This window comes from Nannobrachium achirus, assembly GCF_963921795.1.
Source record: "Nannobrachium achirus genome assembly, chromosome: 11".
Classification (NCBI taxonomy): Eukaryota; Metazoa; Chordata; class Actinopteri; order Myctophiformes; family Myctophidae; genus Nannobrachium; species Nannobrachium achirus.
Genome location: NC_137820.1, coordinates 46,228,788 through 46,243,463, shown reverse-complemented (window position 1 = coordinate 46,243,463; position 14,676 = coordinate 46,228,788). Strand labels below are relative to the sequence as shown.

General features: G+C 43.1%; 1 protein-coding gene across 1 annotated transcript in view; it reads right to left on the bottom strand.

Moving 5' to 3' along the window:
- Window positions 1-562: 562 nt before the first annotated feature.
- The window catches only part of nup93 (nucleoporin 93), a 46,354-nt gene continuing 32,240 nt past the window's right edge, over window positions 563-14,676 (bottom strand). The window contains exons 9-22 of the mRNA XM_080737460.1: window positions 14,434-14,566; window positions 13,985-14,142; window positions 13,683-13,848; window positions 12,876-12,966; window positions 9,819-10,010; window positions 9,128-9,254; window positions 7,653-7,725; window positions 6,779-6,823; window positions 5,357-5,473; window positions 4,686-4,804; window positions 3,812-3,929; window positions 3,168-3,251; window positions 2,484-2,612; window positions 563-937 (exon numbers count right to left, since the gene is read on the bottom strand). Of these exons, the coding sequence (XP_080593586.1) occupies window positions 827-937; window positions 2,484-2,612; window positions 3,168-3,251; window positions 3,812-3,929; window positions 4,686-4,804; window positions 5,357-5,473; window positions 6,779-6,823; window positions 7,653-7,725; window positions 9,128-9,254; window positions 9,819-10,010; window positions 12,876-12,966; window positions 13,683-13,848; window positions 13,985-14,142; window positions 14,434-14,566 (1,663 nt within the window). The 3' untranslated portion in view covers window positions 563-826. The remainder of the gene's footprint in view (window positions 938-2,483; window positions 2,613-3,167; window positions 3,252-3,811; window positions 3,930-4,685; window positions 4,805-5,356; window positions 5,474-6,778; window positions 6,824-7,652; window positions 7,726-9,127; window positions 9,255-9,818; window positions 10,011-12,875; window positions 12,967-13,682; window positions 13,849-13,984; window positions 14,143-14,433; window positions 14,567-14,676) is intronic.

Sequence of the window (14,676 nt, the reverse complement as noted above, 5' to 3'; positions counted from 1 at the left end):
CTGATTTTTAGAAGTAATTCCTGGCCTTAGTACTTTAAACTAATTAGACTCTGGGATAAGGATACGTTCATACAATCTGAGAGCACTGGAGTGCACCCCATGTGCTCTCCGGTCGCTCAGAAAGAATGGTAAAATGTTGTGGCACACTGACCACTCATACTGAAAGGTTAGGTTGTCCCAAGCATCTGAACAATGGAGAAAGTTGTCATTTCGAAATGCCATGGTTGCACCTTAAAAATCATGTTTACACATGGGATGAATATTTGTTGAATAATTAGATTTTGTGACAGTAGTGGAATAGATTAGATTAGACATACTGTAGATAAAGATTAAATTAAGACTTAATATAATTTCAGAAGGTTTCAAAACGTTTTTTCCTTTAGTGGTTTGCCTCTTGTTGTTGGAGCCTCACGTGATGAGATGGAAAATAAAATAATGAATAAATAACAAAACAAGTAAATGAGACAAATGAAACAAAAGTCAACAAAAAAATGAAAACATTTATTTGAAAATCTGAAAGAATACACAACATATAACAAAATAACAAACAATAAGGGCAGAATGATCATGAGCTTTGATCAAATTGTTGTGTTTATATGCGTGTAAAAAATGGTACTATACAAAAACAGGAAACAACATATGGAGAGAGAGAGTGTGTGTGTGTGTGTGTGTGTGTGTGTGTGTGTGTGTGTGTGTGTGTGTGTGTGTGTGTGTGTGTGTGTGTGTGTGTGTGTGTGTGTGTGGATATTGTGGGATATTTTTCTTGCCTATTACGTTTGGATTTAAAGCCAAACCAATGGCAGCTTGTATGTGTATGTGTGTTCTCTCAGTTCATCAGCACTTCCATCTGCACCAGCCTTGCGTTGGTGTCTCCAGCCATTCTGTAAGGGATCATTCCAGCGAAGGTGATCAGGGCTCTGGCCTGGCTACGTAGTTGCTGTAAACACAGAGGACAGAACAAGGACTCAAGGTGAGTGTTGTGTGTGTCATGTGGTGCCTTTAGAACATGTCTCTTCAACAGGGGGACCGGAAACCCTAGGTAGTCTTCAGAGTTACTACAAGAGGGCTGCCAAATCTTTTATTCTGGGGGGAAAATTAGCCAAAAATATCAGATCTACAAGCACATGGCAGCGCGTTGTGAGCTTATACTGTAGATCTGCTGCGACATGTTGCTGGAACGTGTTGCTGGATTACAGAGCCAAAGGTAACGTTTATTAAGTATTGAAGGTTTAAGTGAGTGTTTAAAATGAAATGTCTGAAACTTGAAATTTGATAATATATCATTTATAAAACATCAAGTTTTATACAGGGGGTGCCTGGTTCATCTCTCTCTCCGTTAATGGGTCCTTGGCCTGCACTAAATATGGACTTGAAAGTCATTGCAACATCACAAATTAAAGTTTCTTTTGGTCTCTCTCTTTTTGTGTGGGTGTGCACACGTGTGTGTGCATGGGAGAGACATTCTGATGCTAGCAGAAGCATAAAATTGCAGCCTGTTCTAAACAACAAGCTGTCGTGAGAGAATCGTTCTTCTAGACAGGACAATTATACAGCACTGCCGCCTCTCAGCTGCTCTGCTCTGTCTCTGTGTCCTCAGCAGGGTTGTCATGACCATCATGACATTTTAGTTCATTCATTCTCATACAAACATTGGAACGTATCACTGCTGTCAGACAGAAAACCTCTTATCTCCATATTCTAACTGTTTGTGTTTTATCATAAATTAACGGCCCACTTAATCGCACTACACTACAGCGGCACAAAAAAGCATCAAAAGGAGAGCAGATCTGCGAGCTCAAAGCTTTTTAATTAGAAATCCTGAAAAGTAACAGTTTTGGACATAATGAGGTTTCCATCCGACAGAGACGATCTGAATAAAAATGACTGTTTGCCTTTTAGGCTTCCTAAACACAAATTGCAGAGGCTAGATGATAAATTATTAACTTAAATATACAAACAAATGAGTGACAGTGAACTGTACCAATAATGAAAACAAATAATGTGCTATAGCCAAAACATGCCACATTTCAACATTTTATACTTGATAACTAAATAATACAAAAGATATTCATAATATATAGTGGTAATCGGCGATCACGACGCACTGTGAGCTTGTCGATTATTGAAAAGGTTTTAAATACAGTATTTTCCGGACTATAAGGCGCACCGGACTATAAGGCGCACTGTCAATGAATGGTCTATTTTTGAACTGTTTTCATATATAAGGCGCACCGGACTATAAGGCGCACATAATAGACGCTACCGTTGTGTTATGCATCCAACAGATGGAGCTGTGCTAAATGGAATGTCAATGTCAATGAATGATCCATATATAAGGCGCACTGGACTATAAGGCGCACTGTAGTTTTTTGAGAAAATTAAAGGCTTTTAAGTGCGCCTTATAGTCCGGAAAATACGGTATATGAATAATTTTCAACAAACAATTATTTTCTGAAATGAAAAGTGACAGGCCCAGTCCTCACCACGTCTCTCTCCTCTATGGTCCTCTGAGCCCGGCCTGGCGTGCCCGACGGCGCCCCCTTCAGGCGCTTGTACTGTGTGTACAGGATGTTCATGGTGGCCAGCAGCACCTCCGACAGGTTGTGACGCAACTAAGATGAGACAGATAAAACACAGTTGAATCATTTTAGCTTTTTTGAATTTAGTTCAGAGCTTCCTCAAACTTTGACATAAATTGACACATAATTAGCCCGCAGACAACCATTTGAAAAGATATTCCAGGGACCCCATAAGAGAATTTTCTTACGGCTATAGCAGTGATTCTGAACCATTTTAAATTGCAGTTTGATATGCATTAGCCCACGGACCCACCATTTTGATCTCTCAGACCCCAATCTACATTGTAATATCATCAGAGTTAATATAAAAGTGAGAGCGTACAAGTGGTACCAAATGGGCTCTAATGGGTTCATTTGGTTCCTTTTGTACACTCTCAGATTTACAGGGTCCCCAACTATGAATCATTTGGCTGGGGACCCCCTGGACCCCCATCAGGGACCTCTAGGGGTCCAAAGTCCCCATTTTGAAGCACTTGTATTTCATCATTATCCTCATGGAACCAGAGACGTTGCACGTCCAGCCATCTAAGGGTCCTGTGTCTACTCAAGACTAGTGTTTGCATGACATGAACCGTTTGGTCACCTCACCTCATCACTGAAGTTCCTGAAGGCGGCCACTCTTTCCTCCACACTGTCCTGACTCAGCGGAAGAATCTTCAAAGTTTCCATTACCTGACGGACAGAGAGAGAGAGAGAGAGAGAGAGAGAAGAATACAGAGAGAAAGAGGTGAGATGGTAGGTCAATGAGAAAGCTAAAAAGGTTTGGTCATACTGACCATATTCAGGCAATGTGCATTGTGTGTCTAGACCTATAGATACACCTCTTTGTGTTACAAGAGCAACATTCACAACGCGCCGTGTAGTGATCTTGCAAATTTAGGCGAATGACACCGTACTACAGAAGTATAAATTAAGTTATAGAACTGCGACTCATATGTGCACTAGCTGGATCCAGAGCCTTCCGTTATCCAGAACACGTGAAGCTGGAAAAGTGGATGGTTGCAGAGCCAGAAGCATTATTGATCTTTGTATTATGTTTTGTATACAATTGAACTGCTTGAACTAGTGGGGCACAAGTGAAGCGAGCGAGCATACATACAGCATGTACCTGGGGTACGGGTTTGAATTAGATACTGAGATTAAGCAAATAATTGCGATTTTCTCAAATAATTGCGATTAGGCAATTATGTAACAATGGTGACAGGCCTAGAATGGGGCTGGGCTCTACTCACGTCATAGGCTCTGTCGATGTGTCCTGCGTGGTACTCATCAAAGAAGGTCATCAGGTCCAGCAGCAGGTAGAAGGTGCTGTCCACTGACTTGTCTCCTGACACGCCCTGAGAGCGATACCTGGACACACACAACACACACACACACACACACACACACACACACACACACACACACACACACACACACACACACACACACACACACACACACACACACACACACACACACACACACACACACACACACACACACACACACACACACACACACACACACACACACACACACACCAGGAGGAGAGATGACAGAGCACAGTGAGTGAGGTGAGGTGAGGCAGAGATGTACTCAACCCAATACAAGTGGGACAGCATCAGTGTCATTTGATACTTTGGCTATTCAAAAATAGCAAATATACAAGCTGTATCCAAGCTAATGGAAACTACAGCCTTTGTCTTCCTGGAAAGCTAGCACACTGCAAATAGAAGGCAAAGTTTGAAATGACCACCAATGATGTCAGTGGAGGAAACCAGTGCAGTCCATGTGCAGGACAGCAGAACCGCTTTTGCAGGAAAATGTGGGGACAGGACGGGGGTCGGAAAATAATACAAATGTATTATTTCCTTTACTAAAATGCCTTGATTTCGTAAATGGTAATTTAGCACAGTTTGTTGTTTACCTGCTTAAACAGTATAGAATCTTTCTCATCTTATTTTAACAGGCTTAGAATCTTTCTCATCTTATTTTAACAGTCTTAAAACATAACCCATGTGGGAAAATAAATATTGTAGGGTGTGTGTGTGTATGTGTGTATGTGTGTGTGTGTGTGTGTGTGTGTGTGTGTGTGTGTGTGTGTGTGCGTGCGCGCGCATCTACCTCTCTGCGATAGCCACAGCTGCGTTTTTCAGCCTCTCCTTGTTAGACTGAGGAGCGCTGACCTGGGCGATCACCGGACTTAACAACCTGTTGATCAGCTCTAGAACCTTGTCTGGATTCTACAGACAACAAAACAGGAGAGAGAGAGAGAGAGAGAGAGAGAGAGAGAGAGAGAGAGAGAGAATGAGGACGAGAGAGTGAGAGAACCAGAGAGTAAGAGAGAGAAAGAACGAGAGAGTGGGAGAGATAGAGAGAGCGAGAGAAAGGGAGGTTACTTTATTTGTGTGTTATGCTGTACATTACATTCATTGACTAGCCTTCTTAAAAGCACATCTTGGGCACCTCCTCCTGGTTGGATAATGTTATCTTGCAGTTAGCATAATATACACTATCTATAAACCATTTTAGAGTAAAGTTAGCAAATGATGGAAAGTGTTGTGTTGAGAGAACCCCACAAGATCATTTTTCATCCATCTCATTCAATACTTCTTTCTCTAGCGCAAGGCGTTGTGAGCTTGTAGATCTGCAATTTTTGGCTAAAGTTCTCAGAATAAGGACACTAGGGTTCAAGTGGTTAATATAAAAAAGGAGAAAAAGAATTCTATGATTTGGAGGACCCCCTATAGTAACTCTGAGGACGCCCTGTTGAAGACCCTTGGTCTATGGCTCACCTTGGCCAGCTCGTAGAGTTTAATAGCTTCCTCAAACAAGCCTTTGTTCTCTGCTTCGAGGGCCACCTTACTGATGATGCCTCTGGTGTCACCGGCGAACTTGTCTATCACTCCAGGCTTAGGAAGAAGAGAAGACAGTCAATGACACCAAAAGGTGAGTTTTCCAAACACGTTTCATAAAAACAAGGTGAACTTGTAGATCAGAATATTTTTGCTACTTCTGTGTGGCAGTATAGTATGATGAAGGAGGGCGGTGGTTCTCAAAGTGGATTCCAGGGATTCTGTGGGTTCCTTCTTAGAGGGGTCCAAATTGACCCATAGAGGTCTGTAACTCTGACAGTATACAAATAGAACCAAATGGACGGGTCCATTTGATTCCATTTGTATACTGTCAGAGTTGAGTGGAGAAACACTGAAGTATGTTCAGGCCTCCACGCCCGTTTTTCCCGAGTTTTTGCAAAATATATATATATTTTTTCAAAGATTATTTTTGGACCTCCTTCTATCTACTAGGCATGATCGCATTCGCGAAATTGCATGTTTGACCCCCATACGCCATACCAACCCCATCTTTCAAACATGGCAGCCATGTTTGTTTACATTTGATGAAATCATAATGGCTGCCATATCATGAATGCCTGAACGGATTTCCAAGCAGATGCTTTTGTTTGAAAGCTGTGAACAGCGTGCACACACGTGGTGCATGATCTAGGCATGGGCGTGCATAATCCGTGCACTATGAATTACATGGAAGTCTATGGAGAATTGTGGCATCCTGGAACTTTGGCAGCCATTTTTAAAATGCAGCGAATGAGTTAAACGACAGCAACGATATATTTGTACATAAAACGAAAAAATACAAGTACAATTAATAATCCAGCTGTTTATGGAGGACTTCAAAGTTAACAATGGAGCTAATGGTCACCAGAGGAAAAGAGGAAAAGGTGAGGATGTGACGGGTCAGTCTGACATTCAGCAGGGAGAGAGCAATGTCACAATGTCACGGGTGTTACGAGGATAGAGAATGTCGGCGGCATTCTGAAAAGCCACCGCGCAGGCACGAGTGAAACAGAGTCGAGTGCATTGATCGTAGACAGATGAATGTATTATTCTGTTGTGTCGAACGTGAGGAGAACAAATGAAGTGTTTGTGACAGCGGAGCTGAAACGCCACCTGACGCACGAGGCACATGATAGCAAGGGAGAGATAAAAAAAAAAAAAAAAAACAAGAGAACAAAGACGAGACAAAGACATAGAAACGTGTGGGTCGTCTATGGCACAGGTTTTCACAGAGTGGGCTACGGCCCCAAGGGGAGCTACCAGGGGGCACATTGGAGAGAAGGGGAACATGGAAAATAAAGAACAAAATATGAGATGCAGAGATTGAGAAAAGAGAGAGAAACAAAGGCACCATTGTCCTACCTTTCTGCTGCCATCCTTCTCTAGCCTCCCCAGCAGCATGTCAAACTAAAAGAGAACAGAGGGTTGATAAACACATACTGTGCTGCCAACATTGCTAAGCAAATAACAGTGCTTGTTTGTCATTGTTGTTCAGCAGAATTAGTTTATATTATTCACATCTGAAAATATGTCCCAAAAGAGCAGGCATCACTTCAAATGGAATTCTTTATTTATTCTCCTGGAAATAAACACACCAGCCTAAGGCAGAAACATCCAAAGAACCCTTTCCAAATTATGACACATTTATAATTAACTGCACAGTCTGTTCAACAAATATTACTCAATGGCATGTTGTTTATGTACATTTTTCAATTGAATATGACACTTGATTGAAAACTAAGTGTTGAGCTACTTTTTTGGGGTGGCAGTAGCTAAGGAAATAAGAGCGGTCTTCTTTTGCATAGACCTCCCCCAACCTTAACCCAATAATATACAATAAATCACTAATAGCAACACTGGATAAGTGCAGCTCTAAAAGTCTGAGATAACCTGGATGGTGTTTAAGTGCCACTTGACTCATTTGAATACTATTGGTTCCATCAGTGTGAGGAGGGCATGTGGAAACGTGATACATCAGTTCCCAGTGTGTTCTGTTCTGCATGCGTGTGGAGAGCTCAACCTCAAAAGGCTGTGGAAAACCGTCAGCTGAGGACAAACCTGTCTGCTCTCTGCCGGATGACGCATTTTAAATAGGCTAGCAGTTTTTCATAGTCCTTCAGAGCGAGCTCTCACAAAATGCACTGCAAAGTGTTATCCACATGTCCTCCTCACAATAGAATCAAAAGGATTCCGGTCCAAAAGAGGCAAAGTCGGTCTTCAACGATGGGTATCTTACCTCTCGACTCTCGATGACAAGCTCACTGACACAGCGCATGAACATGTTCTCTCCCTGAGTGTCCTTCTCATTGCTGAGGACAGAAAGACAGTTTAGAGACATTGTTTTAAGAGCTTACTAGTGGCTGTGAAAGTGTCATGCAACATGTGACTTTTCCCATTTTCTGTTTCTCCATCTCCATCGTATACATGTTTATTGCGACCATCAGGGAGCAGTTTATTATGAAAACCTCCACCGGCCGTCCGTCCGTCGGTCACACGTCACACGTCACACCTTTGCCCTGCTCATATCTCCGCATCAGTATGACATCACACCACATGTGTACACAAACCTTTGTGTACGTTGCTGTGGCAACAGTCTGTTGTTGCTGGTCTGTTAGTGTACGTTAGCAACCACCTTAGCAACCATGGTTTTACCCTAGCAACCAACTGTTTACCCTAGCAACCAACTGTTTACCATAGCAACCATGTTTTTTTACCATAGCAACCAACTGTTTACCATAGCAACCAGATACGCAGAGCAGGGATCTCCATATATGGGCATAAACAGGTGACATCACACTGATGTCAGATACTCAGAGCAGGGATTTCTCCATAATATATGGGCATAAAAGGGATTCTGTTAGGGATCTCCATATATGGGCATAAAAGGGATTCTGTTAGGGATCTCCATATATGGGCATACAAGGGATTCTGTTAGGGATCTCCATATATGGGCATAAAAGGGATTCTGTTAGGGATCTCCATATATGGGCATAAAAGGGATTCTGTTAGGGATCTCCATATATGGGCATAAAAGGGATTCTGTTAGGGATCTCCATATATGGGCATAAAAGGGATTCTGTTAGCTGTTAGTGATCTCCATATATGGGCATAAAAGGGATGCTGTTAGGGATCTCCATATATGGGCATAAAAGGGATTCTGTTAGGGATCTCCATATATGGGCATGAAAGGGATTCTGTTAGGGATCTCCATATATGGGCATAAAAGGGATTGTATCCCAGATGATGCCCTGTTAGGAGATCCACACTAACAGAATCCATATATGGTCCTACCGACAGCTGCTATAAGCCAACCCTGGCGATAAGGTCTGAGTCGAAGAAATGCTTCTTTCCTGGCAAGAATTGCCCCTTTATACTGTAGGGCTCGTTTGAGTATTGTATGACATCACGCCACATCATCGGCTGAGGACTGTGTGATGTCATCATATCTCCATATATGGAGACATAAGTTGCTCATGCCCAAATATGGGCTGGTGAGGTCAGACTTAGTGTGATGCGTAGGTTATCTCCATATATGGAGATTCAACTTCAATGAGTAACCATGGCAAACTGTCAACTGCCCGTATGTCTTGATAATTGGTAAAACAAACTTTTGGCCTATTTGTGGAGATAAGCGACCAACGGTCGCTTATCTCCCGATTAGGGAGTCTTACTGGTACAGTATATCTGTGTGTGTTGTGGGGTATGATTTACCGTAGGAAGTAGAAGTACTGCAGAGCTTCCCGTGGATCTGTGGACTCAAACTTGCGAGTGTATAGCATCAGCAAGCGGATGAAGTTGAGGCGACGCACCATAGGCGGATCGCCAGCCTCCTGACTCACTGCAGAGACAAGGAGGAAAATGCTTTCCATCAATAATCAGCAATCGGCTCCGTATCTCCCCTTCCTGTTTCGCTATCCTTCCTTTCCTTTACCATTTTTTCCTTACCGAGACTGATAGCGCGATCGAGCGTAGCGCAAACGGGTGTGGCGCGAACGATCCGAAAGGGGCGGCGCGAACGGTCGCCTCGTATCTTCGCTCCACTTGGAAAATAGTGGAGCGCCGAGTACTGGCATACTCGCCGATACCGATACCAGCATTTTGTGCAGCATATCGGTAGCTTTTTCTGATACTGGTATTGGTATACAGGAACAACTCTAGATCGGTGGTTCCCAAACGTTTTAGCTCAAGACCCAAAAGAGAAATTAGAGGTTTGCCCGAGACCCAAACTAGTGAAAACAGCAGATCTACGCAGATCTACAAGTAGATCTGCTGTTTTCACAATAGAACGGTGTAGAACGGTGTTATACAAAATGTAATGCCTCAACTCTTAGTGCTCGTCAGGGTAGGGGAGTCCCCAGTTCATTGAGAACCACTGGTCTAGATGACGGAGAACAACACTTACAAAGCTGAGCACTCTGGCCGGATGACTTGAGCAGCAGGCGGAGCTCGTACAGGACCAGGGCCACGTGCACGGCGTGACTCCGCAGCCTCTCCGCCCGGAACAGGAAGGCGATGGCCGCCTCGAACTGAGCCGTCAGGAAGAGCACCTGGAAGTACAGGAAGGGCTGCTGGGCGGCCGAGAAATGAGACTCCCCTGTTGGACCAAAGAGAAGATACCATGGGTAGGCCTGTCACAATGATTACATCATCGCTTAATCGCAATTATAGAAGATAATAGCAATACTTTTTGCATAATCGTCGTAATCGTTTCCATGTCGAAGAACGTTCATATATTTTCAGAAATAGTGGAAACGGCAGATCTTCAATCAATTGTTTTTTTGATTAGTGCCAATAAGGCTTTCCGCTCTTTTTTAATTCAAATGAATCACAATTTTTAAAGCTATACGCCTTCATCGTCTCTTAAAATCAATGTTTTTCAAAGTCACTAATATTATAGTCAGCAGAATAAAACATTTGTTTTACTCTGCTGACTATAATAATTATGCCAATACTTTAATCTATTTAATTATTTCTTCCTCTAATTACACCTGTGTAAATACAAGAAAAAACATTTCTATTGTCTCACAGCTGCAATCAAACTGAAGTCGTGAAAGTAAGAATTTGTGGGGAGAGAAGTGTTTTGTTCAGCTGGAATTCCTTAGTCATCAAGTTGACTTTTTAATTAAAATTCTTAATCCTCTCGCTGGCTGAAACTTGCTGTTGGAGTCAAACACGGAACACAGGCTCGACCATGTCAGCCATTTTACTGCCTTATCTCACAGCAGCAGCTCTTTAGTTGAAAAGAGAGAGAGAGAAAGAGATGAAGAGAGAGAAAGACAAAGGAAGAGAGATAAGAATGGGCCTGGTGGTGGTGGTGGTGGTGGGGGGGGCAGAAAGACAGCGAAAAGGAAATGAAAGAGCGAGCAAGAGAGAATAAATGACGAGGTGAGGAGAACGAAGAGGAAAGAGGGAGAGAGTAATGAAGAAAATGATGGTGCAGTGTGGGAGAGAGAGAACCGAAGCTGTGTGTGTGTGTGTGTGTGTGTGTGTGTGTGTGTGTGTGTGTGTGTGTGTGTGTGTGTGTGTGTGATAGACAGAGGAAAACGGAGAGAGGCTTTGGGCTTTACCTCCTGCTGTGAGGAAAAGGACAACAACAGAGATCTGCTTTACATTTATCTTCTGCCGGGAGGAGAGTTTATGCTGGGTTTACATTAGCCCAACAGCACACCGCCTACGTGCCGTTGTTTCCATATGCAAGGACCAGGGCCAAAGTGGGCTCGGTGGGGCCAAAGGGGTCCGAAAAGGGTGCCAATCTCGGCACCGCTCCAGTGAAGGTCTGAGCTATAGGCCAAACGGGGCCAAACACTTCAGATGGACAGAGAGAAGAACCAAAAAAGAGGGTGATAGAGCTACAGATCGAAGGAGACAGAAAGAGGGAGGAGACAGATGGTGAGAGAGCGAAGCGATTGAGAGAAAGAGTACAGATTGAGAGAAAGAGAGGAGCAGCAGAGATTGAGAGAAAGAGAGGAGGAGATTGAGAGAAAGAAACAGAGTGAGGGAAATTGAAGGAAAAGAAAAGAGTGAGGTCTTATCTGAAAAGAGCAGGACACACCCGCTGAGAGAACACAGCACTCAAGAGAAAACACAGCACTCTCCAACTCTGTGGGAGGTAACGCTTCCAGTCGTGTGTGTGTGCATGGGTGTGTGTGTGTGTGTGTGTGTGCGTGCGCGTGCGTGCGTGCGTGCGTGCGTGCGCGAGCGCGCGCGTGTGAGACAGAAGATGACTGTTTAATGTTTAAAACATGCTTTTCAAGTCAAGGTTTATAAGAGTATTATTTAAGCAGCAAGTCTCTACTGCATTTACACAGGAGAGAGACAGGAAGCTGAAGGGCAGAGGACCGTCTGGAATCGAACCAGGGAGAGGGCAGTGGCACACTATGCAGTGAGTCAGCTACCAGTGCCCCAGAGGTTTCATTTACACAACATCCATAGTCCAAGGCTGCTAGTAGGTATCTTCCTACCCATTGTGTCCATACCCTCCAGCATTTTTTGCTTTTCTTTGTTCACTCACTGAGTGACATCTTAAAGCTTCTCTCTCTAGAACACACTATCTTTTCAAGAAACGTACACTATGGTACACAGCTAAAGGCCTACAACAATACAGTCATTTAAAAAGAGCTATGTCACACTACAACGTTGCAATTAAATATACTACATATAGAAAACATAATAACTAACTTACAAACTATACAAACAATCTCTATCTCTCTACAAGGTGCCTCTTGATAATCTCTCCTCATAAAATCCTCAAGGATCCATGTGAACTACTTGACAGAGGTCAGCCGAGTCCATTTTTGTCAACTGTGGGAAAGCTATTTAAAAAAAAGTTCCTTTTTTAGTCTTATTTGATATTTTAAGTGCAGAGAGAAGCAAAACTCCATTGTCCATACTGACACAGCGTCCATTTTGCCGTTGTGTCACACTCAGGGTTTCCTACCCAGATTATGCAGGGGCTCTAGGGCAGCTGGTTCCAAACCACCTTTGGAGTAGTTGTGATCCAGAGACACAGAGCAAAAACAGACCTCAACAGAATCACATACAGTTAGGGCTGTCATGATTATGACATTTTACATGACGATTATTTGTCACTCAAATAATTGCGATTAACGATTTAATTGTGTTTTTGTCGTTGACAATTACATTTCTGCTTTTAAGTTGCACATGGTAGATATGACACATAATTACTGACATATTTGACAACTTTATACTTAAAAAAGAACATTGATAGTGGAAATAGCCGATCTAAAAGCTCACAACGTGTTGCGATGCGACGCGTTGTGAGCTTGTAGATCTGCTATTTCCACTATTTTTGACCTTTTATTTAAATATATGAAAAATTTTCAACATGGAAACGATTATGAAGAATAATCACGATTATGTCAAAAAATCATGACTAGACGATTATGTAATAATTGTGACAGCCCTACATACTGTACAGTGACAAGAGTCAATTCCATACCGTAATCCTCCAGCAGTTGTTTCTGGAGCTGTGGCAGAGTCAGTCTGTCCTGAGAGCTGCTGCCATCGTCATCAAAACAGACCTGGTTCAACTACAGAACAAAAACAATGTCAGTAGCGTACATTGGCCTTGATACTGACTGAGTCAACGACGATGCTATAACCCAGTGGTTCTCAACCTGTGGGTCGGGACCCCCAGGGGGGTCCCCAAATTATTTTGGGGAAAGTGCATCATTGTTTTCTCACTCAACAGTAAACAAAAACCAACATAAAGTTTAAGTGGATAGAGGGTGTCTGCACATTTCTAAAGTGACAATTTAAGGACTTTTAAATTTAATACATCTATGTAAGGGAAATATTCGCACATCCACTGGATGGGTGCAGGTGCGTTGGATAGTGAATACTGAGGCAATCATGAAAAGATATTTCATGAACAAAAAATCCCGCACTCTGCTCTTGCTCAGGTGCTCATCTTTATTTCACTTGACAGACGTTTCGGTCCCACTGGATCTTCTTCAAGAGTGTCTTGAAGAAGGTCATCTACATACATCTAAAATAACAAATTAAACATTGGTCAAATTGTCAAATATTAGAGACTGAAATTGTGAAAATAGCCGATCTTCATGCTCACAACATGAGCATGTAGATCTGCTATTTTCACAATAGAACCGTGTTATAAAAAATTTAATGCCTCAACTGTTAGTGCTCGTAAGGGTGCGGTTGGTCCCCAGTTAAAATATTCTTATTTTTGGGGGTCGCGGCCTGAAAAGGTTGAGGACCACTGCTATAACCGACCAACTGTTGTTACCTTGAGCCACAGGTAGTCTTCAGTCTTGTCTGCCACCTCTCCATGGTTGTCGCTAATGTCACATTTCCCTATGAGGCAGTAGACGGCTCTCTTATAGGGGTCAGCGCTGTTCCTCAGAACTCTGCGGTAGTGCAGTCGAAGCTTGTTCTCGGACCCCGGGGCGAGGCTACGAAGCAAGGGACAGTAGGTGAGCGAAAGTTAAATGAATGAATAAAGAACAGAACGGCCCCCTTCTTGACAGGGCCGGTCTTGAGAATCCTTTATAAAGAAAGCAGAAATAGATGTGAGGCTTTCTTTCTCACCGTCTGTCAGGGCTGTTCATGTACTCCTGGAACCAGGTCTTGAAGTCTCCCAGCTGGTGTTGAGCTCTGTTCACCACCTGCATGGCTGCATTCAGGTCTCCACAGCGCAGACAGAAGTAGATCACAGCCCACACTGGATGACCCTCTACATCGCCATCCTGTTAGCAATGCACATCAACACCCATTAAAACCGGGAAATATAGCACATTGGTTGGCTATTCAAATTTGTGTAAATCTTTGAATGCATACATTTCTTAAAGCGAACATTTTTAACTCAAATCTTTGCTACCGGGGGGTTCCTGACTCCCTGGTACAAAATCTTTTGATATGTGTATTTTCCCTTTTGCAGCCAAATACATTTCAGAAAACTGTTAGGATTTAGAAGACATTTGTAGAATTCTAAAAATCCCTATTCGTGAATGCCCTGGTATGTGTGCGTGTTACTGCACCTGCATGCCCGGGAGGGGTCCTGGTAGTTTAATATTGAGGAAGCTGCGGACGAGTTGGTACGTTCCGGGAACCCCTCCTAGCTGGGCCTGGTGGAGGTTCCCAAACACCGTCACCAAGGTGTAGTTCTTATAACTGAGAAGAAAGGAGGCAGGAAGAGTAAATATCTGACCACACACACACATGCACGCACACACAGTCAGGCAGTGTGTCTCCAATGCAAGCAGATATGTACATTTTGGCTC